Below are 24818 nucleotides of genomic sequence, written 5' to 3'. Positions count from 1 at the left end.
GCAAACAAAATCAAACAATAGGAAAGGAAGATAGCAGTGCTTGTCCACAATGGTTAGTAGGAACAACTTGGGGTGTGGGGCAGTAGCCATGATTCCAGGCTATTAAAATGCTTCATTTAAAAAGTGTGTTTCTATGTTTGACTTAAAGGTTAGGAGAGAAGGTGTTTGGCATATGAGTGTGAAGGGATTGCTTAGATAAGGTGCTGCAATGGAAAAAGTGTTAAGGCGAGAGAGAGCAGTAAAGCTTGAATGGGTGGAAAGGAGACAGTTACAGTATAAGCAGAGTACAGTAAACATAACTAGAGATCAAAGCTTATACTGTATCGTTGTAGGTAAGAGCAGCCGAGTGGAGAGCCTTGAAGGTAAGAAGGATAATCCAAAGGTGATCCAAAATTTGATGGGAAGTAAGGAGAGGGATTTTAGGAGACGATGAGCAGGGACTGTTAGAGAAAGTGAAATGATTTTAGCTGCAGCATTTTGAATAGATTGCAAAGGAGAAAGTTTCGAAGCAGGGGAGGAATCAGACATTTGGTCACAGCGAGCCTTTGCCTTTGCCGCTGCGCCGCTGGACCCTCAGACACCGAAATATTTTGCCAATAAGGTAAATTAATTTAAGGGGGTTTAGCAGTTAGGTAGGGGTTAAGGATATGGATTTAAGGGTAAGGGGCTAGGTTTTAAGGTAAAGAGTTAAGATTTTCAGGGTTGGGGTTTAGGGTAAGGGGCTTAGGATAGGGATTTAGTGTAAGGGATTAGGGTAAGAATTTAGGGTAAGGGCTTAGGGTAAGGGGCTTTAGATTAGGGGTTTTAGGGTAAGGGGTTAGAGTTTTTAGGGCAGGGGGTAGCATTAGTATTAGGGGTAAAATTAGGGGTTTTTAAGGTAAGGAGTAAGGTTAGAGGTTTATCTTGGTGGCGATACGGCCGGCTGCAAAATGTCTCTCTGTTGTTGTGAGTGGCTAAATGCTGACAGTGACTTGGTTGCAGCAAAATGGCTGCGACCAAATGTTCTAGACTGAGGCAGGGAGGCCTGTTAGTAGTATGTTACAATAGTCCAGGTGGAAGAGAATAAGGGCATGCATTTAAGTTTTAGCAGTAGATTGACAGAGGAAAGGGTGAATCTTGGCATGTTACAAAGGAAGAAGAGTCAAATGTCACATAGGCAATTTATGGTACTATTTACTGTGATAGAAAAAGAGGCTATTAGGCCAGGTTTAGGAGGAAATATGAGGAGTTCAGTTTTAGACATATTAAGCATGATGATGTAGCCAGGAAGCAATCAGAGACTTGGGACTGAATTGAAGGTGTGAAGTTAGGGGATCGATATATCTAAAGCCAAAGTAGTTGATTGGGTCACCAAGTGATAGTGTGTACAGAGAGACAAGTAGAGGTCACGGAATAGAGCCGTGAGGTACACCAACAAACATTTCAACAGGAGACAAAGACATATTAGCAACAGAGACAGAAAATGATTGATGAGAGAGGTATAATGAGAACCAGGATACAGTTTGGTTATGAATGTAGAGAGTGTAGTATTTGAAGGAGAATAGACTGATCAACATTATTGAAAGCAACAGAGAAATCAAGTAAGATAATCAGAATAAAATGGCCTCGGTATTTGGCATCATGGAGATCATACACTACATTAGTGAGGTCACTCTGTTGAGTGAGCTGTACAAAAGCCAGATTGCAGAGGCCCAGAAGGGCGTGGGATTTAAGAACGTTGATCATGTGCGATGCTACAAGACATTCTAGCAGTTTGGAGGCAAAAGGTACGAGGGATACAGGGCGGTAGTTAGTAAGGCATGTAGGGTCAGGTATGTTGTTTTTGAGAATAGTGTGACCACTGCATTCTTAGAGGATGGGAAAGGGCCATAGGACAGGGAAGAGTTGACGATATGGTTGTCAGTGGAAACAAGGATAGGAACAAGAAGTCTAATAAGGTGAGGGAAAGGAATAGAGAGGGCATGTGGTAGAGGGAGAAGAGAAAATCAGCTTTGGAAACGTTCAACTCTGTAAAAGCACAAAGAGTCAATAGGGGGAGAAGTAGGTTTAAGCAGAATCAGAGCGAAGGAGGACTGACAGAAGATTTACAAATATTTGGCAAAGGTTTTAGAAGTGAAAGAAGGAAAAGGAAATGGAAGGAGAAGGTCAGGAGGGACTCAAATACAGAGAAAAGTTTGCATGGATTGCAGTTTCCTGTGAGAGTGAAGAGATGAAGGGAGTGAGAGCAGGAGAGGTTATGTACCACAAGAGCCTTGTTAGTCAGAGTGCACATTCCAGAGGGCACGAGAAGAGAGAAAGAAAGGAGACCAGAAATTGGTATTTAGATCGATTGGTTAGCACCCTTAGCAGGAAGGGTGGGTGAGGGTGAGAGCAGGTGTTTATATGGCCAGGTCCAAAATAGGAGAGATATCAACAGCAGCAAGAAGTAGTAGTGAGTATCAGTGAGAGAGAAAGGAGGTGCGAGGATGATTTGTGAGAGTGCTTTTTACTGAGGGGTTTCAGAATTAGCTGGAATAGTGGAATAGTGGAATAGTGGAATAGATAGTGGTCCAGTGTATGGGCACAGACAAAGGAGGAGGGAAGGAGAGAAGAAGAAATGTGGATAGAGGAAGGAAAGCGGGGGAGGGTGGAGAGAAAAAAACAAGTTTCAAAGCGAGTGATGAAACTGCAAACAGAAAAGCAATAGGGAGGCTCATAGTCAGATATAGGTACTGGGAAAAAAGAGTATACCGGCGCCACAAATAATAAAGTGAAAACCAAACCAAATAGTGTAAAGTCCAAATGGAGTCCTAATAGAGCTGGTATTGAAGGATTCTCACATCAACGAAATGCAATATGTGGAAAAAGAAAAAAAAAAAATTATGGTGCATTATGTCAATCACTGAGACTAAATAACAAAGACAGACTAACAACACAAGACAAACAGGACAGACAGACGAAAACACACTAGCAAGGCTTAATATTAATAACAAAGCTAATTTATTACTGGGTGTGGAGGGTTAAAGTAACACGCATCCGGAGGGGTAAAAGTGAAACCCTACTCACAAGACGCTAGACAATTACAGGCAACAAGCTGGAAACATGCTGCTGGGCTTCCAAGATGGCGACCGGAGCACTCTCACTGGCATCCTCACGTGACAGAGGTGGAAGGTGGGTCACACGAATGACGGGATTTCCGGGCGGATGTGACGTCACGCCACACTAAAGTCCCACCGCAGACGTTCCTCCTTCACTGATCCTCCGCAACTACACCACGGCTCCACTTGCTGAACTGCAATCTACTCCACAAGCCAGGACAAGACTCTAAAAACACTCAAATCTTCCCGACGCGTTTCGTGCGCATGCGCGCACTTCTTCAAGGGATGTCGCTCCATTTGGACTTTACACTATTTGGTTTGGTTTTCACTTTATTATTTGTGGCGGCAGTTTACTCTTTTTTCCCATGCTCTCTGACTGACTGTACTGTCAGTTTTTACCTGGCTGCCAGTGTTGTTCACTAATTTAAGTGTTTTTATTAGTATTTATAGCGCTGTTTCACACCGTCTTTTTTTGTAATCAGATACAGGTACTGTAGTACGGAGAGACAAAGGTATGCCAAGCACCTTCTCTCCCCACCTTTAAGTCACACCTAGAAACACACATTTTAATGAAGCCTGTCAATAGCCTGGAGTCATGGCTACTGCCCCCCACCCACAATTGTTCCTACCAACCATTGTGGCCAAATGAAGCTTTTCCTAGTGTCTGATTTTCTGCACTTATTGTATTATAATTCCGTCTATTGTCTCGTCTCTTTTGTAAAGTGCTGAGTACACTGTGGGCACTTAAAAAATAAAGTTAAACATGCATAATTAAGATGTGTAGGATCTATGGCGTACGATTGAAAGAGTAGATGAGTGTGTGCGTAAATCAGGCTTGAGAGGGCGGTATAACACTGAAGAGTGTTTATAGTTATAGTGTTTACGTTGTGCATAAATTGTCAAGACAATATACAAATGATAATGCTTAAGTTCTAACAGTGACAGAGTGGTTGATTAAGTGGTAAAAGCTAAATCCAGTTTTTCCTTTCATGTTTATCTCCTGTACAACCCCACAGACACTTAAGAATGGGACACAGAAAACTGTATTGGCATAGCCAATGTAGGCTTACTTACATACTCTAACAATATCACATGAGGAGACAAAGGAGGGTATGTGACTAATTAGAAGAGACAGAGGCACATATCAAACAGCTGCTAATGAGTTAATATGTCTGATGTAACCAGGTTAACTTGATTGAAGTTAGAGCTTGAGATGTACAGTATGGCACCATTTAATACAAAATATTCCCGTTACACATATTCATAGTTATAAAATGTTACTTCTGGAGGAAACAACGTTTTGGAAATGTATTTGTAATTCTCTCTGGATGGGTCTTTTTGAAGTGAAACTTCTTTAGTGGCACCTCTGATGGGATAAAACTGGATAGAGGGGGGGCGAAATGTGAAACGGAAGTGACGTCACGTAATGGACGCCGCTCCGCTCACACGTCCCCTGTCACATGCGGCGGCGGCGATAGCCGCCGGCGCCGCTCCTAATTGCCGCCGCACCCCCCACACACACACACCCCCCCCCACACACCCCCACCCCCCCACACACCCGGCTGCTGACCCGACGCTCCTAACGGTCCCACGGCCGCTGCAGTTGTGATATTGTGATGTGCAGTTGTGATGGCGCCGCTGACAGACGCCACACATGCGCAGAAGTGGCTGGCAGCGGAGTCGTTCCCCCCACACGCTCATAGTCCTTTAGCCCTCCACTGGCACACGGCACAAACCCGGGCGCAACCCACGCGTCACAGGGGCTCAGTCACTCATGCCCGTGTCGGGCGCATGTACCCCGCGGTGGGGTGGTGCAGAATTTGCGTGCGAGGGGAGGGCAGAATTTGCGTGTGAGGGGAGGGGAGGGGGAGGGCAGAATTTGCGTGCGAGGGGAGGGGGGAGGGCAGAATTTGCGTGCGAGGGGGGAGAGGGCAGAATTTGCGTGCGAGGGGAGGGGAGGGGGGGAGGGCAGAATTTGCGTGCGAGGGGAGGGGGGGGCAGAATTTGCGTGCAAGGGGGGGAGGGCAGAATTTGCGTGCGAGGGGGGGAGGGCAGAATTTGCGTGCGAGGGGAGGGGTGCAGAATTTGCGTGCGAGGGGGGGAGGGGGACACAACACAACTAGACATTCACACAACACAGAGAGACATTCAAACAACACAGAGAGAGAGCCATAAACTGACTGACACACACGTACGCACACACACTGACTGACACACACGCACGCACACACACTGACTGACACACACGCACACACACTGACTAACACACACGCACACACACTGACAGACACACACGCACACACACTGACTGACACACATACACACACTGACTGACACACATACACACACTGACCTACACAGAGACATTCACACAACACAGAGAGAGAGAGACATACACTGACTGACACACACACACACAGTGACACACACACACACACACACACACACACACATTTACTGAAACACACTCACACACACTGACTGACACACACACACACACATGCACACACTGACTGACACACATGCACACACTGACTGACACACATGCACACACTGACTGACACACATGCACACACTGACTGACACACATGCACACACTGACTGACACACGCACAAACAAACACACACACATACCCTCTGACACACATACATACTCTCTGACTGACACACATACATACTCACTCACTGACACATACACTGACTGACACATATGTGCCGAGCACGCGCGTTATAAGTCAATTTCTGTGACAAAAGTCAAAGAAGTTTCACTTACTATGCGCGTGCACAGCACACACAGCTTTTTTTTTTTTTACATTTCAGTTTAGAAATGACCTATATTCAGCGTCGAATTTCTAAATCCGCCGTCCCATGGCACTTAGCTGTTGCGCCCTCCTCCTTACCTGCCGCGCCCTCCTCCTTACGAACCAGAGCATCAAATGACGCCGTGGATGTCACCAACGTGACGTCGCAAGGTGTCACGTTGCCATGTCAACGCGGCATCATTTGATGCTGCTGTTCTGAAGGAGGCGGCTGCAACAGCTAAATGACTTCCCATCAGGCCTGAGAACGCGGCAAAAGCATATGGGGCGGACATTTTTTCCTCCCCCAAATTTTGCCGCCCTAGGTCCGGGCCTTACGGGCCTAATGGGAAGTCCGCCAATGGCTATATGTGTAAGAAAGAGTTCATGCAGGTACCATTTAACACAGGTGTTAAAGCTGCCGTTCAAGCAATATCCGACATGTTTTTTTTTTAATAAATCAGTTCTGTACTATGAGAAAATAATTGTAGCATTTAAAAAAAAAAAAAAGAAAGTATGTTATAAAGACATTTTTAATGTTCCTAATGTAGGAAGCATTTCCAAAGTGACAGCCCCCTTCCCCTTCTGATAGGCTCTGGCTCTTGAGCCCCGCCCTCTCTCTAGCAGTGCACCAATTGTATCTAGTAACTGCCCAGTTAATCAATCATATTCCAGGAACTACATTGCCCAAAATGCTGGGCAAGAACTGAATTAAATAACCCTGAGCAAGCGATCTATTACAGTGAATTACAGGAGAACGGATAGATCTGCAGCTTAGCTAATCACTTGTCAGTGTGCTGATTGTATTGATGCACATATTGAATGGGATTTTTTTTTTTTTTTTTAACGGCAGCTTGAACTACAGATTTAAGAAGTATGAAAGACACAAAGACTGCATTAGGACACAGTGTACAGCTATCTTTTGTAGCTATGAGTCATTTTAAAGTAGAGTAGTCGTGATGGTGATATCGTTTTTCTCTTTTTACAAAATGCCATTTTATGGCTGTGTGCATTCAGTGAATCTCGCTGTATTAAAAAAAATATATATATATATATGCAAATATAGCTGTATAGCTGTATGTATATATATATATATGTTGCTATGTGTAGGCATGTTGTCACAATGCAATGCAGGAAATCTGCAGGAAGCTCATAATCTAAAAAGCAAAAAGGATATTTTGTGAAAAGCTAAATTCATCCATTTCTTTCAGAATCCTGATATTGAAGTTGATGAAAATGGAACATTGGACCTTAGCATGAACAAACAGAGACAACGAGATTGCTGCCCCATTCTAACTCCACTGGAACCAATGTCACCACAACGGCAGGCAGTGATGAATAGCCAGTGTTACCAAATGAATGACAGTGACTGCTGGGACATACCAGTTGACTACACTAAAATGAAACCCAGAAGGATAGATGAAGATGACTCCAAAGAGATTAATGTATGTTGTTTCCCTATGAAGATCATAATTTCAAGCTTAATTCTTTGGTTCTGTATCTGTGTGTAATATTAAACCAACATACCAGTTTCAAGTTGCATAGCCAGCAACCAACCTCGCACTGATGAGACCCAAAAGGTCGAAATAGCTGTCTGTGAGTAGGTTTACTGGCTATGCACTTCGTTAACCCAGGCTGTGCTGAAAAGCTGTGTAATATGGCAAGCATAAACTTATAGAGGGGTCCATGTTAAAATCGATAAGAAGCAAAAAGTGACACACTGAATGCTCATTTGTTTGAATATGTCGTTACCCAGAATCCCTGGCTGCAGTGGAAGCAGTGTTTGCTAAGTGATAATGGGGAAAGACAGGGTTGCAGACCTGTCTGAGATATGCAGATGCACCACAAGTGGTATTTTAATTTACTTTCTAATATTAAAAAAACACTGCAAACATTATACACAGAAGATACAGTAGCAGCATTGCAAAGTTCTTATAAATGGTTCAAGGGTTTAGACTTCTCATTCTTGTATAGTGCTTATTACCTTAGTTTTTTCCATTGGCCATTATCGAGGAAATGTATTCACTGTATTTCCTTTCATTTTCCTTTACTTCTTTTATATAGCGCTCAGTTATTTATTTAGTATGGCACACATTTTATTGGGGATCTTTCGAAAATACAATGGGGTCTATTCTAGTAACTTAGATAACAAACTTATCGAGCTTTTTGAGCACTCCCGAACGATTTGGCAAGTTTGCTATTCAGAAAGCTCCTATGACCAACCAAACGCCTACGGGAAGTGCATCTTCCCGAGCGGTCTCGCTCCTGCTCAAACACACCGAGCGGGAGCTGAAAAAAGCTCCAGATCTCCATTTTGATAAGATCACACTGTTCTAGTAGCCCTGATAATCTAATTTTGGCTCTGAACTAGCAAGCTTATTAAAAATCTCATCTCACCACCCCAAGGGTGGTGGGGTGGGATTTGCGAGTAGGTCTTAGAAATTTTATTTGCATCAGATTGAAGACGGAGGTCTCTGGAGCTGATACATGTTAATACCAGCATTGGAGACCCCCGGCTTCAATCCAAAGCAATACATTTGCATTTTAAATTTACAGGCAGCATCATTACCTTACCAGCTAACTGCAATGGCAATGAAGGGGTTAAATACTAGTGCCCATTTATTTTGGGTAGCGGGGGTAAGTGAAGGTGGTGTTTGGCCCATGTTGGGTATTAAAGCATTGTGGGGGGGTTGCGGGATGAGTTGACCCCTTCATTACCTTAGCGGTTACTATCGCTATGGTAGTGAAGGGGTTACCTCCTCCCGCAACCTTCCCGGCAGGCCTAACAACCCACCCTGGGGCAACTACCCCCTTCAACCACCCCCTGTACCCCCAACAATTCAGGTACTCAGGTTTAACCCCTTCATTGCCTTAGCGGCTAGCCGCTAAGTTAATGAAGCTACTTTTATTTACATTTTAATACTAGTGTACTGGAGCAATGGGTCTCCGGAGCTGAATCGCATTGATTTCACCCCCGGGGACCCCCTGTTTCCCGAGTTTTAGGCCCCGGTATAGGTTGCCGGTATCCCCCTGCAATGTTTAAATATCCTGCGTTACGTGACCGGGCATTTAAACGCACAGGAGTTACCGGCACCCCATACCGAGGGCCTGTATCTCAGGAAGCAGGGGATCCCCAGACCTGAAATTAATGTGGTTCTGCTATGGAGAACCACAGCTACAGTACACTGTTATTAAAATGTAAATAAAAACACTGCGATTGCCTGTGAGAGCTTTGCAGGGAGAGGCGGCTCTCTCTGTGCAGCTCTCTAAGCAGCTCTTAAAGACTGCAGCCAGATCATATGGGGGAGAACTATGAGAGAGGCTGAGATACCATCGCTGCTGTCCCGAGCGGTATTGGCATTTTCCTACCTCACGGTTTGAGATGGTTTCAGATTCTTTCTGAATACTGTGATAACAGAAATGACAAACCGTTCGGTGGAAACAGGCCACATCTTTCGAGAGGGCAGCAAAGTTATCAATTCTTTCCTTCTCTTCTTGGGGTGTTCCTGATTTATATCCTCCCTCTGAATCCTGGACGTGTCTACTAGCAAAGTTATCAAACCTACTAGAATAGGCCCCGTTGTCTGGGGTGTTATCCACCATTAAACAATGATATACAGTTTGTGGCATGTGGAGGAGGATTTGTATAGTTACCCATCACTTACCTTTATAAGACATTACTATATTAAGTCAGTTTCAGATGCCACATATAATTCAAACATTAACATTCCTTCATGTGGAATCTATTGCTGACTCACTGTTGCGTATTCAATAAATTCCAAAGGTGATACGTTATTTATTTTATTAAGTTTGTGTGAAAAACCCTTCACCTTATTTAATTAATGGTAAATAGGAAGGCGAATCAGCTTTGATGACATCAATGAATACATGTTTGCTGACCTTCTAATAAGCATGTGAATGGGTAATGATCATTAAATTACTTATGCATTTACTGTTCAATACAATCCAAAGCCCTGTGATCATGTCAGCTTCACAAATTCACCGGTATCTACTGTATATCATGGCTGCTGTTTACAGTAGATAACAGAGTAGACCTCCTGCCTACACTACAAGGGGGGGGGGGGTGATTAATAAGCATACACGCATTGCATGCAATATTAAACCCTTAGTAGCCATAGTGGCTTTGGCTTCTATGAAGTCAATAGATCTAATGTCCTAACTTATCCACTGCATCGCTACTCCCGCTGCTCTACACCATTATAATTAACACCGACTCTGTCATGGCCTATAGGCCTCTTAGCAAGTAGGTCATGAGGCCCTTAAGAATTAGATTTTAAAAAGTATAATACGTAGGCATAACATAATTAAGCATTAACCCCGTCAGTGCTTGTGATGGTGTCTCTCAAAGAAGGCCCAGCCCGTCTCACTGGCAATGAAGGGGGTTAAAACAAAAATATGGCTTAAAATAACAATTACCCAGAAATCTGCCAGCCTAACACTGGTTTAATAGATACTACCCAAATCATATGCAAGCACAGACAGGTTAAAAAAAAGTGGCAGTTAACTTGATAAATCTGTTTGTATAGTGCAGGCAACAAGAAAACCTTTGTTTGTGTAATTTTCAACAAATTTGAAGATTAAGCATTGAACTATGATTTGAATGCCTAATATGGCTTACTTAGATAGGAAAAAACATTGTTTATGCCGTATTAGAAGAATATTGCTAATCCTAGGAATATTTCTTACAGTATTAGAGCTTTTATAGTAGCATAAATATTGTAAATAGCTCTTAAATTTCTACTTTCTATGTACTACTACTACTGTAATAATAGCATGTTCTTGTATAGCGCTGCTAGTTGTACACGGTTCTTTACAGAGACATTTTGCAGGCACAGGTCCCTGCCATGTGGAGGTTACAATCTACGTTTTTTTTTTTGGGGTGCCTAGGGCACAGGGAGATAAAGTGACTTGCCCAAGGTCACAAGGAGCCGACTCTGGGAATTGAACCAGGCTTCCCTGCAACAATCTCAGTGTCAGTCAGTGTCTTTACTCACTGAGCCACTCCTTCGCCCTTTATGATGGATAAAAAAGCATGCTTTGGTCCTTCTCATTAGTATGAATATGAGCTAATTGGATATAACACTAAACATGCTATTATTAATTAACTTGTGTAGGCGCTGAATAAAATAGCAAGTTTAACAGTGATACTAATGTATACAGTGCAATTGGAAAAGTGACATTCAGAATGCATACAGTAAAAAAAATAGAGGGAAGTTAGAAAACTTGCTGAGGGAAGAAAGCTTCCTTATTTTTCTTAAGGTTGTCTCACTTGGTGCTAGGATCACTGAATGATTCATTAGCATATTCATAGGTTCCCGCTATCACTCAGGTCCTCCATTGCCTGCGGTACAGTTCTCCTCCAATGTTCCCGACCTCACTGACTGATAACCTCCTCACAGAGATCAGCTCTGTTGTGGAACTTGGAAACACCGTCCGCTTCACTGTGTATAGGGGATCACTCAAAGCCGAATCCTCTGTTGCCAATGGCACAGACACTCGAGTGTTGTTCCAATCATATATTTTAGTCCTGCCAAATAATAATACACAAGACATCCAAAAGAAAAAGAACACAAAAGCACATACTGTAAGCCAGAAAACACAAGCTACCAAAAATGTCAATATTTAATAAAGAGTATACATAAACAGAGTAACTATACAGACCCTCTTAGATCTCCTAACATGTTTAGCGCTGGTCAGCGCTTCATTGGAGGAAGGGAGTCACAATCAACCCATCCCCAAATGTATAGTACAAATCCGTACAGGGTAGGAAAATCTTAAAGGTTCAATATCAATAGATATTAGTATCCACTTTTACTTAAAATGTAATATCTAATATATAAAAATGAAATCTTGTGGCAAGATTCAGACATATTTTAAGCTGTATTCAAACAAATGGGTTTTCTGGTAGCTAGTTGAAAAATCTGGAAAGGGAAAGTATCCACTGGCGCCAAATAAGATATATACTGCAAAAGGATATATGAAAACCAAGCCTGTTGGCTGTAGACACGTAGCTCCTCACGTTGTGCTTAAAGAAAAAGAAAAAGCACAACACATAGCGTAATACTGTGACTATAAACGGACAACACTTAACAACATGTAACAGCTGAAAAATAAATTGGTGAAATCTCAATATTAAAACATTTAATAACAATCATAAATAATATATATTGCACATGGACATTTAATAAACAAATATTGCGATAAAAATAGAAGCACTCTGCACCGCCAACGGAGATAGTAGCAATGCCTACTCACCAGATGGAGTAAGTAAGTAGGCGGTGGATAATTTTGAGAGTATCCCCTCTCGTTTGTAAAGCTGCTCTCTGCTGGCTGGCGTCTCTGGGACCGTAAGTGTGGAGATCTTGGTACGGTGCCTTCCGCGACTCACTTGGGAAGACGCCCAGGAGGTAGTGAACAGCAACAGCTGATTCAACATGCCGTCAACATCAGCAGGAAAACCGGTTAGCAGCAAACGCAGATTCAACAGCAGCAGCTGATGCAGCACGCCGTCGGTGTCAGCGGGCTGGCTGGTCTGCTGCAAGCGCAGATGGAACTGTGCGTGGGGATACAATCTCCAAAGTGTAGAGTGCTAAAACGCCACCCTACGCGTTTCGAAAGGCTCTCTGCTTTCTTCCTCAGGGGTATATAAAATATGGAGTCCAACATAGTCCCTTAAATACAAAATCTGTGATTTACAGGGATTGATTTCACCTGCAGTCCAAAAGCACTTGCGCAATAGGTGTAATGAGGAAGTCCTTAGACATAGTAATTCGGTCACCTGCGCTTTGAAAATGTTCATATAAAGTGCTACTGCAAGTAGTTATAATCAGCTGTTACATTTAACAAACAATTGAAACATAACTTACTCATATTAACATACAACAATTAACATATATAAAAAGGGGATAATAATAAGCTTATGTGTGTATGAATATACTCTGTTCTAATGAATAATTAAAGGGGATATTTAAATCTAACCTATTCGTGACCTATTAAATTGTAAGTGAATAGGTCACGAATAGGTTAGATTTAAATATCCCCTTTAATTATTCATTAGAACAGAGTATATTCATACACACATAAGCTTATTATTATCCCCTTTTTATATATGTTAATTGTTGTATGTTAATATGAGTAAGTTATGTTTCAATTGTTTGTTAAATGTAACAGCTGATTATAACTACTTGCAGTAGCACTTTATATGAACATTTTCAAAGCGCAGGTGACCGAATTACTATGTCTAAGGACTTCCTCATTACACCTATTGCGCAAGTGCTTTTGGACTGCAGGTGAAATCAATCCCTGTAAATCACAGATTTTGTATTTAAGGGACTATGTTGGACTCCATATTTTATATACCCCTGAGGAAGAAAGCAGAGAGCCTTTCGAAACGCGTAGGGTGGCGTTTTAGCACTCTACACTTTGGAGATTGTATCCCCACGCACAGTTCCATCTGCGCTTGCAGCAGACCAGCCAGCCCGCTGACACCGACGGCGTGCTGCATCAGCTGCTGCTGTTGAATCTGTGTTTGCTGCTAACCGGTTTTCCTGCTGATGTTGACGGCGTGTTGAATCAGCTGTTGCTGTTCACTACCTCCTGGGCGTCTTCCCAAGTGAGTCGCGGAAGGCACCGTACCAAGATCTCCACACTTACGGTCCCAGAGACGCCAGCCAGCAGAGAGCAGCTTTACAAACGAGAGGGGATACTCTCAAAATTATCCACCGCCTACTTACTTACTCCATCTGGTGAGTAGGCATTGCTACTATCTCCGTCGGCGGTGCAGAGTGCTTCTATTTTTATCGCAATATTTGTTTCTTAAATGTCCATGTGCAATATATATTATTTATGATTGTTATTAAATGTTTTAATATTGAGATTTCACCAATTTATTTTTCAGCTGTTACATGTTGTTAAGTGTTGTCCGTTTATAGTCACAGTATTACGCTATGTGTTGTGCTTTTTCTTTTTCTTTAAGCACAACGTGAGGAGCTACGTGTCTACAGCCAACAGGCTTGGTTTTCATATATCCTTTTGCAGTATATATCTTATTTGGCGCCAGTGGATACTTTCCCTTTCCATACTTTAGTTCTGACCAGGGGGTCAGTTTTTTGTATCTTGGGCAGCCCCTTATGCATGTTTGGTCATTTATACATAAGGTAATATATACTCTGTCATACTATTGTGGGTAGCGCTGCCTGTTTTGTTGTTTTTAGTTGAAAAATCTGATACGCCTTTTTGTGGCACAAAATGCTTCACGTACCCCCTCCTCTAGGCAAATCAAAGGTCCCCTCTATCGACTGCACATGAAAATGCTACACATTGGATTGATCGTCTTTAACAAAGTGCTTGGATGAGCTGTCATTTTTCTTAATATTATTAACATGCTCTAATAATCATATTTAAAGTAGCAAAGCGTGAAAAATCCTATATGTTTTTTTTTTAAATAAATAGATAATACTGTCTGCATTTATTTTTAAACTCCTAATCAAATTTGTAATGATTTTTTTAATGTACTGATCATTCTTTTGTTGCTGTAGCAACCATTTAGAAAGTCATATTCACTTCCTCTTTTGAAACACGCACCTTTTTGAGCTCTGCACTTTGGCAACAAAGTATCACAAATACATCAATTGCTGTGTTACAAACAGGAGACTGTCTATTTCTCTGAACGCTGTAACACTAATGTGTTACACTTAGTAATATAATGTTACAAATCAGCTGCAGAATTTCACAGACTGCAGCATAAAGTTAGAAGGCGGCCATTACAATAGGCACACAATCAGAATTTTGACAGATTTATAACAGGAGCACCAAACGATTGCCAGCTTAGGTAAGAATGTAGAATTATACATTATCACATCCTTTACATATAAACATATGAAGAAAAAGAGGGTGAATGTAGTATTGCTGCTTTAAAAGCTTTTTTTGTTTGACTTATGGATTGTAGTTTGTAGGTGCAGGTCATTATACATACAGTATATCACATACTGTAATTAGTTTGACCTGTGATAACATCTTTTATTCTATCTTTCTTTCCTGTAACATTCCCAGTGAAAAACATACTGATTATATCAGGTCTACAGCACTTAAAGTTGAAGCAGTTATGATTCAAATATTTTAATTTGTCATCAAATAAGAGTAAATCCCAGTATGTGTTGCATTATAACCACAGTTTCTTTTATTATACCCTAACATAAATGTACGAATATCTACAGAATTGGAACTTATAGATTTATCCCAAGCTTTAGCCTTGTTTTATGCTCTAAAAATAATGCATCACCAGGCATCCATGTTGGATATCCTCTGAATAAAACATTTAGACACAAGTGACGCCTGTTATTTAAATGATTCAAAACCTGAGCAATTCTGTCAGGGTCTTAAAAAGAGGATGAGAAAAAGGAGTTAATCCCTCCCCACAAGGAAATGTATATAGCAGGGGTCTTCAAATGGTGGCTCGGGGCCAAAATCCGTCCTGCGAAGGGTTTGGGCTTACTACTTGTGCTAATTTTATTTTTGTTACTTAGGAAGCTACAGTAAGTGCACCTTTTTTTACACTAAAACTGTGAAAAGCTAAAGTAATGTAAATATATATGGTGGAGGTGTTATAAATACATGCACTTTTTATTTTTACATTTGTATCTCTTTAAACGTTTCCAAAATGACATTATAACGCTCTTGTGGCCCTTCGACTCCTAATTTGGCCCATTTGGAAAACTATTCTAGTTGAAGAACACTGGTATATAGGATCAAATACTTTACTATACTCCTATACTTTATAGCAGCTGTCTCCAGTGTCCAGAGCAAAATTACACTTATACTCCGGGAACTCCAGCCAAGGCAAGATTTTGGAGTAACCCACAACCACCTGTTCACATGTAAGATACGAGCACACAGTATACTGTGTCTGCTTTCTGGGCAATTCATTGGTTACCTGTAAAACCTGGCCTGGCTGGAGAGCCTGAAGAGGGGGTTATTAAGCACTGATTGTGTGAATACAAGCAGAATAGTTCATTTCTAGGTTAGTTTATTTAAAATGTTTTGGGGATACACTTAAATACATTGTCACACCTACCATACATGCATTTGTACAGACAAAGTAAAGCTGACCAATTCTCCATTTGAATTTCCTGTAGCGAGTATTCAATAATTATGTGCAAGTAAAACTAGTTTGTGCACCATCCACTGATTCTGCCCCACTGATGATGATAGATGCCTGTGTAACCCCTTCTCTGTCCAAGGTGTGTGCACTGCAAGGGGATCAAGTGCATGATGCCTGCCTCCGTCTTGTTGCAAAATGGGGATCGGAGTTTTGCTACAGTACTTTGGATCTTTTTTCATTCTAAAGCTGGGGCTAAACAGCAATATTAACTCCTTCAATGCTGAAGGTTCCTACAACATTGCCAGGCAATTTGTATTTGTATCAGGGCCACTGATGGGATGGAAGAGCCAGGAGTAGTGTCATGGGGCTGGTGGTTAGGGGACCTCAGGGCTTCTTATTATTCTTCCTTTGGCAAACCGAAGTTGAGTGCCCACGCGCTCCACCACTTTCCTGCGGCCCTATGCTCCACAGGTTTTCTTAAGATTCCTACACCCCTTCAATCCATACATTTTTCCAGAGCCGATGGCATACATGGCAATCCTATTGGGTGCCCTGTTTGTAACCCTACGTAAATATCCTTATTGGTCTATGGGGTTCTTTTAGCAGAGAAATGGCTAAGACTGTGCCAGATTTCCCAAAGGAAATAAATCCCATTGGAAGTAATGGGTATTTTACTTTGATAAATCTGCTGCAGTAGCCCTGGCTTTGCAGAAAGAAGGGCCACATTTGTGCCAAATGTTGTAACATAAAACGTAGCCGTCTGTTACAGGAAACACTTTCTGCATTGACTTAAAGGCCCCCATGATTCAAGACAATTTGGGAGCAAACAAGGCATTTGTACTTTCCATCTCCTGGTGACACTTTGCACTATTTTTACTCCATGTTCAGTATTTTACAATATGGAGTGTTTCAATAGGAGATGAAAGGTAGGAATCACATCATCATGTATCTATTATGTGTCTGTTTCTCCTACTTAATATGCTGTGGAACTGACTTCTCCACCCAGCACATTTCAGTCCCAGTGATTTGAATGAAGCAGGACTCTTCTCCAGCACGGACTAAGCGGCTTCACAGCATGTTCAGTGACGTTCTAGCTAGCAATAAGTGCCAACATGTAAGAAACGTGATTTAGATGTGAGACAAAAGTGTGCAGTGAGTCAAAACACATAGGTTAGGCAAATCTGAAAGGTGCTTACGACCAATTAGTAATTGTGGGCAATAGGGGTCTCTTAAGTAATAATATTTGTTTTCCTGCAGCATGAAGACCTCGATGCATTTCAAGATGCTCTTGATGACCGACGGTACCCTGGTGAAGTTACAATTCCCAGCCCTAAACCCAAATACCCTCAATGTAAGGAGAGCAAAAAGGACTTAATAACGTAAGCATTACATGAGGTGAAAAAACATTTTTTTTTCTCCTTGGAACCTTTTCCTCTCTTTTTCCGTGTGCAAAAACTGGGTGTCTCTCCCTTCCCTTGCAGTATGAGAATGCTTCATATTCCCAACATGTCAATGCTTGTAATCCCCAGGTGAAATGATGTGACTGAAGCAAATGTGTATTTGCTTGATTTTCTTTGTTATGCTCTCTTGTATGCAGGCATCACTTTCATTTCACCCTGTTTTTTTTCCCCTGCCATTTTAAAACGCTAAAAGTCCTTTGCAGATATTGCAGTTAAACTGGAAACAATGAAAACGTAAACAAATTTTTTTTTTTTTTTTTAACTATTTTGGCTGTTTTGATTTTTGTTTGATGGGAATGGTCATGTGACTGGTAATTACACCACACATAGTAGGCGCGACTTAATTATTTCATGGGGTAGTCTGTCTTTCAATTTATTGTTTTCAGCTTACCTCAATAATGCGGTTAAAATTAGCATATCGAACTGTGCATTTACCCTTTGAGTGCTGTCTGTCAAGTCTGAGGACTAGAGCATGTAAACTTTTTGTTTGTTGAATGTCTTTGAATATGATTTTATAACATTACTTTCAAGTCTTCTCCGCTCCATGAAATTTTTGGTTTGAATAGTGTTTTTTTTAATCTTAATCTCATAGTCCCAGGTAGAATATTATGTCTTTAATGATTTAAGGGAGCAATCAAAGCTGGGTTTTGTTGTTCTCATTTTTTTAATACAAGATTTAAGCAGTGGGTCTTCAGAGCTGAACCCCATTAATTTAAACTACGGGGCCCCACTGCGTTCAGAGATACCTACCTCTGAACGGGGTGCCGATTTCTTTCTGCAGTTTAAAGCTCCAGGTCACATGGGCCAATTGGAAGCCGAACCTGTTGACGTCATGGCTTCCTATTGGCCTATTAGCCCTGGAGTGGCTACCGGCACACACTACGAAGGTAAGTTTCTCCGGAATTAGGGGGTCCCCAGATTTGAAATGAATGGAGTTCAGCTCCGTTGACCCCATGCTTCATTCCTGTATAGAAAAAGCGAAGAAGAAGAAGAAAAAACGCTTGTATTGCCTCTTTAAGCAACTTATTCAGAGGGTTAACTGTATTTCACAGCCAATATACAGCATTTAACCCCTTGCTTCTCTGCTTATCTTATTTAGATTTATATTGTATGGTGTCTTTGTTTATGAGAGTTTGGGTGATTTCGCTTATTTGGATATCCTGACTTCTCTTGCAGTTTGTCTGGATGTCCCTTGGCAGACAAAAGTATTCGAAGCATGATGGCCACCAGCTCACAAGAACTCAAGTAAGGGGAAAAAAAGCTTTATTTTGTGTATCAGTTGTGCTGCACCATTACTGTATCTTTAGAGTATAAAAACAGTACAAATCAAATGAAAAGTGACTGCCTAAAAAAATGATCATTGTCAAGGAAGTACTATATAGTGATTCCTTCCCTGGCAGAGGAACTTGAAGAACATTGCAGAGCAAGGCATTGCTCATCGCTCTGCTGCCGATGTTAGAACAGGAATGTGAAACTCAAAGCTTTTCTGTTTTAAAATAAATAGTCTGATACAGCTGGTCACTAATGACCCAGAGGTTGTTGAAGTATATGCTGGTGCCTCTTAAAACTGTGTAAATATGTAAATAATGCCTGTTTCTTTGATAGTACAATATGGAGCTTCCTACACCCTGGATATTCAATAGGTCTTTTAAAGATACAAGTACAACATTCTGACGTGTGGTATGAACAGAAGCATTTAGGGATATGTGAATGTTGTACCTATGTCTTGATGATTAGCATTTGGTGCCAGCTCCTGGCCTATCACTAATTTGTTCTTTAGCATTTATATAAAGCTTGGGCTCTTATAACAACTTCAACTTACAACGGTCCCCTATATATTTGCATGTTACTGTGTGTCAGTACAAAGCACTCTAGGAATTATATTACATCCTTATTTCTTGTCATTAGATTCCTAAAACAAATTACAGTAGTAGTCAAAATTAATATATATATATTTATTTATTTATATAGATAGATAGATAGATAGATAGATAGATAGATAGATAGATAGATAGATAGATAGATAGATAGATAGATAGATAGATAGATAGAACAAAAATTGCAACAATATACAAAAACCACCAGTGTGGAATAACACAACATACAATATATAAGATACACTATATCACTAGATAATAAAGGATGTGTTAACCGTTGTGACAATACTTTCCCTAATCTTTTCTGCCCAGTAGGTCCACAACCCCACAGGTGCAGAGTAGCATTACACAGTGTAGAATGACCTACAGTAGGTGCACAAGAGAAAGGAAAGAAGGGGAAGGGGGAAACACACATAGAGTAGTATGTCTGTAAATGATTGTGGTGAGTGCTAAGTGATGCACTTACAATAAGCTGAGGATATTAGAACTGTTATCCAAGCATATGGAAATGGAACACTGCAAAGACTTGGTTCTAACAGGGTGTAGTCTTGCATAAATGTATTTAGCTGTATCGCTTCCATACTGCTTTTTATCTCACAGGTGTGAGTTTTTTATACCTATATGATTAGGTTTATTTTTAATAAATAGTATTTAAGTACAAATGTTTTACTCTTATTCATCATCCATTGGAAATTACACTGCCACGAAGATATCTACAGTGAAAGCAGCAAAAGATCAATAAGCAAACTAATTGGTTAAAATATTTATGCAAGACTACACCCTGTTAGAATCAAGTCTTTGCAGTGTTCCAGTTCCATATGATTGGATAAAAGTTCTAATATCCTCAACTTATTGTAAGTGCATCACTTAGCACTCACCACAATCGTTTACAGATATACTACTCTATGTGTATTTCCCCCTTTTTTCTTTTCTCTTGTGCGCCTAGGTCATTTTACAGTATATATATATATAACGGCTAACACGGTACTGATACCTCTACGTGTGTGTGTGTGTGTGTGTGTGTGTGTGTGTGTGTGTGTGTGTGTGTGTGTGTGTGTGTGTGTGTGTGTGTGTGTGTGTGTGTGTGTGTGTGTTTTAAGCAAACCAAATGTTATCTTCGGCTCTTAACTTGTTCATAAGGATAAACAGAATGCCTTAGCTTAACAAGTGAGATTCATTTCCCTGAAGTTGCAGGAGAAGTAACACTGACATACTCTAGATACAGGTAGGGCAATGAGGTTTCAGGTCTACTAGTAATGACCACAGCTTTTAATTTTTCATTACATTCTTCTTTTAGATTACCTGGGAATATTATAAATTGGTAGGTGTATAATATTCAAGTTCTTCAGAATGGAAATGCGCTGTATAAATAGAATAATAATAATAACTTTATTTCGTGTAGCGCTTTTCTCCCAATCGGACTCAAACGTTTCCCAATTACAGTACAGTGTACAGTACGCAGCACATAGGATCTTCACAGACACAGTCCCTGCCCAGATGATCTTACAATCTATGTGTTTTTGGTGCCTGGGGCACAGGGAGATAAAGTGATTTGCCCACGATCACAAAGAGCTGTCACCAGGATTTGAACCAGGCTCCCCTGATTCAAATTGAGTGTAATTGTTCTCAGAGTCAGTGCTTTTACTTGCTTGTTAAGAAGATTACAACATCAAAGGCAAGCAAACACAGACTGTAAATCCAAACTGTTTTGCTAGGATTACTGTACATGTCATTTCCATTATCCCTTAGAAAACGTGTTGTTTTCTTTATAACTGATATGTACAGCTAAAATGACTAAAGAAATCGTTATGGAAATACAGTAAAACAGAATGCACGAAAGTCTGAATTTAAGAAATGATGGCAAGAAGTCATCATGTTTACCATAAAATAAGTATTATATATCTACAATAAGTTGTGAAATAAATTCATCATAGAAAAAAATGAAAATTAATTGATTCACTAGGGGACAGTAACACAACATTGGGTCGGTGCAATAAGGCAGATCGTTTTGACGAAACACGTGCAGTTCTCGGCAATAACGCGAGTCACATCTGATTCGGTATAGGTGTAAACATTGATAACAAGCTAGGTTAGGCTAAGATCTGATAAGACATTCACTAGGACAGAGGGGTGTTAATAATACTGTGGAAAAGTAGGTGCATAACAACTTGTGGCTGTATGGAAGAGTTACAACCGACATGAGTGAAAAGGGAGAACAATAAAAAGTAAGAACTATATCATTCTCCAACGCCAAAACATCCTATTCAACCACAGTAGTTTACGTTTGCATGTCCTCAAGCATCAATCTTCAGTGATTTACAGTAGATATGAAGTCAGTAATTGCATCTTACTATGATATCTCTTCTGTACTGAAAAATTATAATTGTGCTACGTGTACCAAGGAGGAACACATTTTTAGTAATGGTGGTCAAAGGCATTTTTTTTGTGCCAGCTTGGACTGGCTGCTGGGATTACAACAGCCGGGAAGGGGAAATAAAGACATCTTGTAATAAGATAAAAGAAGAATGAGTGCATTGATGTATGACTGTGTTATATGGGGCAGTGAAGGAGGTGGATCATACAATGGTAGATGATACATAGAAGGGAGACAATATTAATCACAAGGCTAACAGAATTGTCAGTTGTGACAGGGATGAAGAGGGTAAAGATGTACAAAATATTTGCCCGTGATCTTAAAATTATCAAATGTAGGTGCTTTTGAAATGGTGGTTATTTGCTCCTTTTTTTTTTAAACTACAGTAGATCAGCAGTCTAATCACAAGTTCAGCTAATCAATATTATTGGCATAAGGAGATGTACAGTATTATAATTTGACATTTAATTGTAGGGTCAATTGGAGGTTCACTTTGTATGTCTGTTCTCTTAACTAGTTGGCATGGACATATTGTACTGTAGGACAGGGGTGCGCAAACTGAGGCGTGGGAGATTTTACTGGGTGGGGTGCAGCGGTTGCAGAGGACCCGCGCTCTTCCCCAAGGCATTTAAATTATATGCTGGGGGTTCCCATGGGGCCTCTGCAACTCTGAATTTACCGTCATTCAAACGCTCTGTGACACGTCAAATGATGCCGCTGGGTCATTTGACATCACGTGGGTCAATTGACACCAAAGGTCACATGACATCACATGTCCCCGCAGCGTCATTTGACGCAGCTCCAAGACAGAGGGGGGGGGCGCGAGCAGCAAAAGTTTACGCTCCCCTGCTGTAGGTTACCCGTTGTACTGCACAATCCCAATTCATTATTCCCAACTGGGGTTAACATCACTCCACTTATAATACTGTTTGTAGCACTACATCTGAGACCCAAAATCAGTGTACCAAGGTTAATGGCAGGTGAGAGTGATTGATGGACCTTAGAAATAGAGACAAAAATGTAAGAAAGAAATGCAGGGTTTATTACACACAATACAGTATGTGTATTACATACTGTACAGTACTCTCTGGCTTTCTATGGAACTGGAAAACTCCAGTGCAGGTATTTTAATATTCACAAGTCAGAACCTCTTGATAAGGAATAAAATAATCCACGTTTGCATTTCATTTAACATATACATTTATTTAACAGCTGGACACCATCCCAGAGACTGGACATAATCAGTTTCCAACTACAGATCAATTAGCCCTTTTAACTTATGCCATTACCATAAAAAAAATTTTTTTTAAATGTAACCGGTAAAATGGGCGCATAAGTCTGGAGCTCCCTAATTAGTTTAAGTAACTCCACTGCCATCTCTCTAAAATTGCAGTGCAATCCAACTACTGTTTAACTAGTCAATTCTGACGAGATAAACCACAAGCTACATCCCAGTACCATTCTTTACAAATTTGAGCCAGAAATAATAAAGTAACAGAGACTTACAACTTGGAGGCCTGTCAGGCCTGGCCAGCGTGGGCGCGGGGACCATCTGCCGTCGGGACCGTGACTGAATCCGGTGACCTGAGTGAGTCTCATGTAACTGCCCCCAAAAACAGAAAAAGCGCTAATGAATAATATTATATTATATAATAATAATAATAATAATATTATAATATAATATAATGTGAAACAGCGCTAATGAATAATAAAAATGTAAACTAAGTAAAATGATTAGTGCAAATTACAAACAAAGTGAAGACTGACCGTACAGTCAGTGAAGAACCTTGGAAAAAAAGAAAACCGGAGCCAAAATTTAAAATGTCAATAAATTCCAAACCATAAAGGTGAAGTCCAAATGGAAGTCCTTAGATGAACAGAGGAATTGTGCTGACGACTCTCCTCCCAGACCTTGCAATAGAGAAAAGAAAGAAAACAGATTATAGTGCAGTATGCCAAATACTGTTGACTTTAAAACAGAACCAACTGACAACACATAACAAACAAGACAGACAACACAACAATACTAGCAAGGCTAAAATATATTATTAAAAAGCTATTTTATTAACACAACTATTGTTAAGTTCCGGATGTGGAATATCCAGAGGGGAAAAACTGAAATCCTACTCACAAGACCCCGGTTGGGTAAAGGCAGTTTACACAGAAATGATGGTAAAGTCCTCCAAAGATGGCGACCGGAGCTCCCTCACTGGCGTCCCCACATGATGTGGGTGGAAGATGAATCACTCGAACTGCAGGACTTTCCGGCGGATATGACGTCACGCCCTCACTGCTCCTATCGCAACGCGATGTGATGCTCCCAATGCGAGTAGCCTCTCACGCTGCTCTGCTCTGCCCCTACGGCTCCACCAGCTATTTCTCCACCAGCTATTCCCCAATGTCCTCCGCAACCACAGAAAAGCTTCTAAAATGAACAAGAACTTCCCGACGCATTTCGTGCGTATGCGCGCACTTCTTCAAGGGATGCCCCCAGCTTTAGAGATCCCAGCTGAGGCAAGCAGGCTTGGCAGGGAGCTAATTTGTTGATTCGGTCGTGCAGCCTCGGGCCTCTAGGCATAGCAACTCTCACAGCGGAATCCTGCCAGGGAATAGCAGCCCTCAAGGCCTCCGCATGATTCCAGCTCTGGGGCCGATAGCCCCTCAGAGAGACCCCCCTCCCCTGCGCCCTGTGGAGCCAAGGGGTAATAAATAAAAAATATAAAAAAATAAATTACAGCCCTGACAAGCCGGAGAAAGCCACACGAGGCTTGCAGTGGGGGTGCGGTGGCCATCTTGCACTTGGGGACCTGCTGAGAAGGGATGGATGAAGCACCGGTTGGAGGTTCTTGCTCCTGCTCGGGGGGACCGGAGACCACTGCAGAGTTGGAAGGTCCCGGTGAGGCTTACCTGGGCGGTCGGGGTCACTGTCGGTGCACAGGCTCTGGAGGGAGAGCCATCGCAGCCTGCTCCTGATCTAAGATGGCTGCCGTGGCCCAATATAGGGGGGAGAAACTGCAGTGGCTGGCCCACGATCCCATTGGAGGGCCCTTCGGGGTGCAGGGCGGGGATTCCAAGCTCCAGGTCCCTATTGCAGGGCGGCTGTGGGCTCCGG

General features: G+C 41.4%; 1 protein-coding gene across 11 annotated transcripts in view; it reads left to right on the top strand.

Annotated features, from left to right (window-relative positions):
- MYT1L (myelin transcription factor 1 like) overlaps nt 1-24818 on the top strand; it is a 573498-nt gene that overhangs the window by 498357 nt on the left and 50323 nt on the right. For all 11 annotated transcript variants that reach the window (XM_075598278.1, XM_075598276.1, XM_075598273.1 and 8 more), the window contains 3 exons: nt 7087-7320; nt 17253-17374; nt 18632-18700. In XM_075598278.1, coding sequence (XP_075454393.1) covers nt 7087-7320; nt 17253-17374; nt 18632-18700 — 425 coding nt within the window. The remainder of the gene's footprint in view (nt 1-7086; nt 7321-17252; nt 17375-18631; nt 18701-24818) is intronic.

Source organism: Ascaphus truei, chromosome 4 (assembly GCF_040206685.1).
Source record: "Ascaphus truei isolate aAscTru1 chromosome 4, aAscTru1.hap1, whole genome shotgun sequence".
In the NCBI taxonomy this organism is placed as follows: Eukaryota; Metazoa; Chordata; class Amphibia; order Anura; family Ascaphidae; genus Ascaphus; species Ascaphus truei.
The sequence above is the reverse complement of the archived record's forward strand: the minus strand, read 5'-3'. Positions and strand labels throughout refer to the sequence as shown.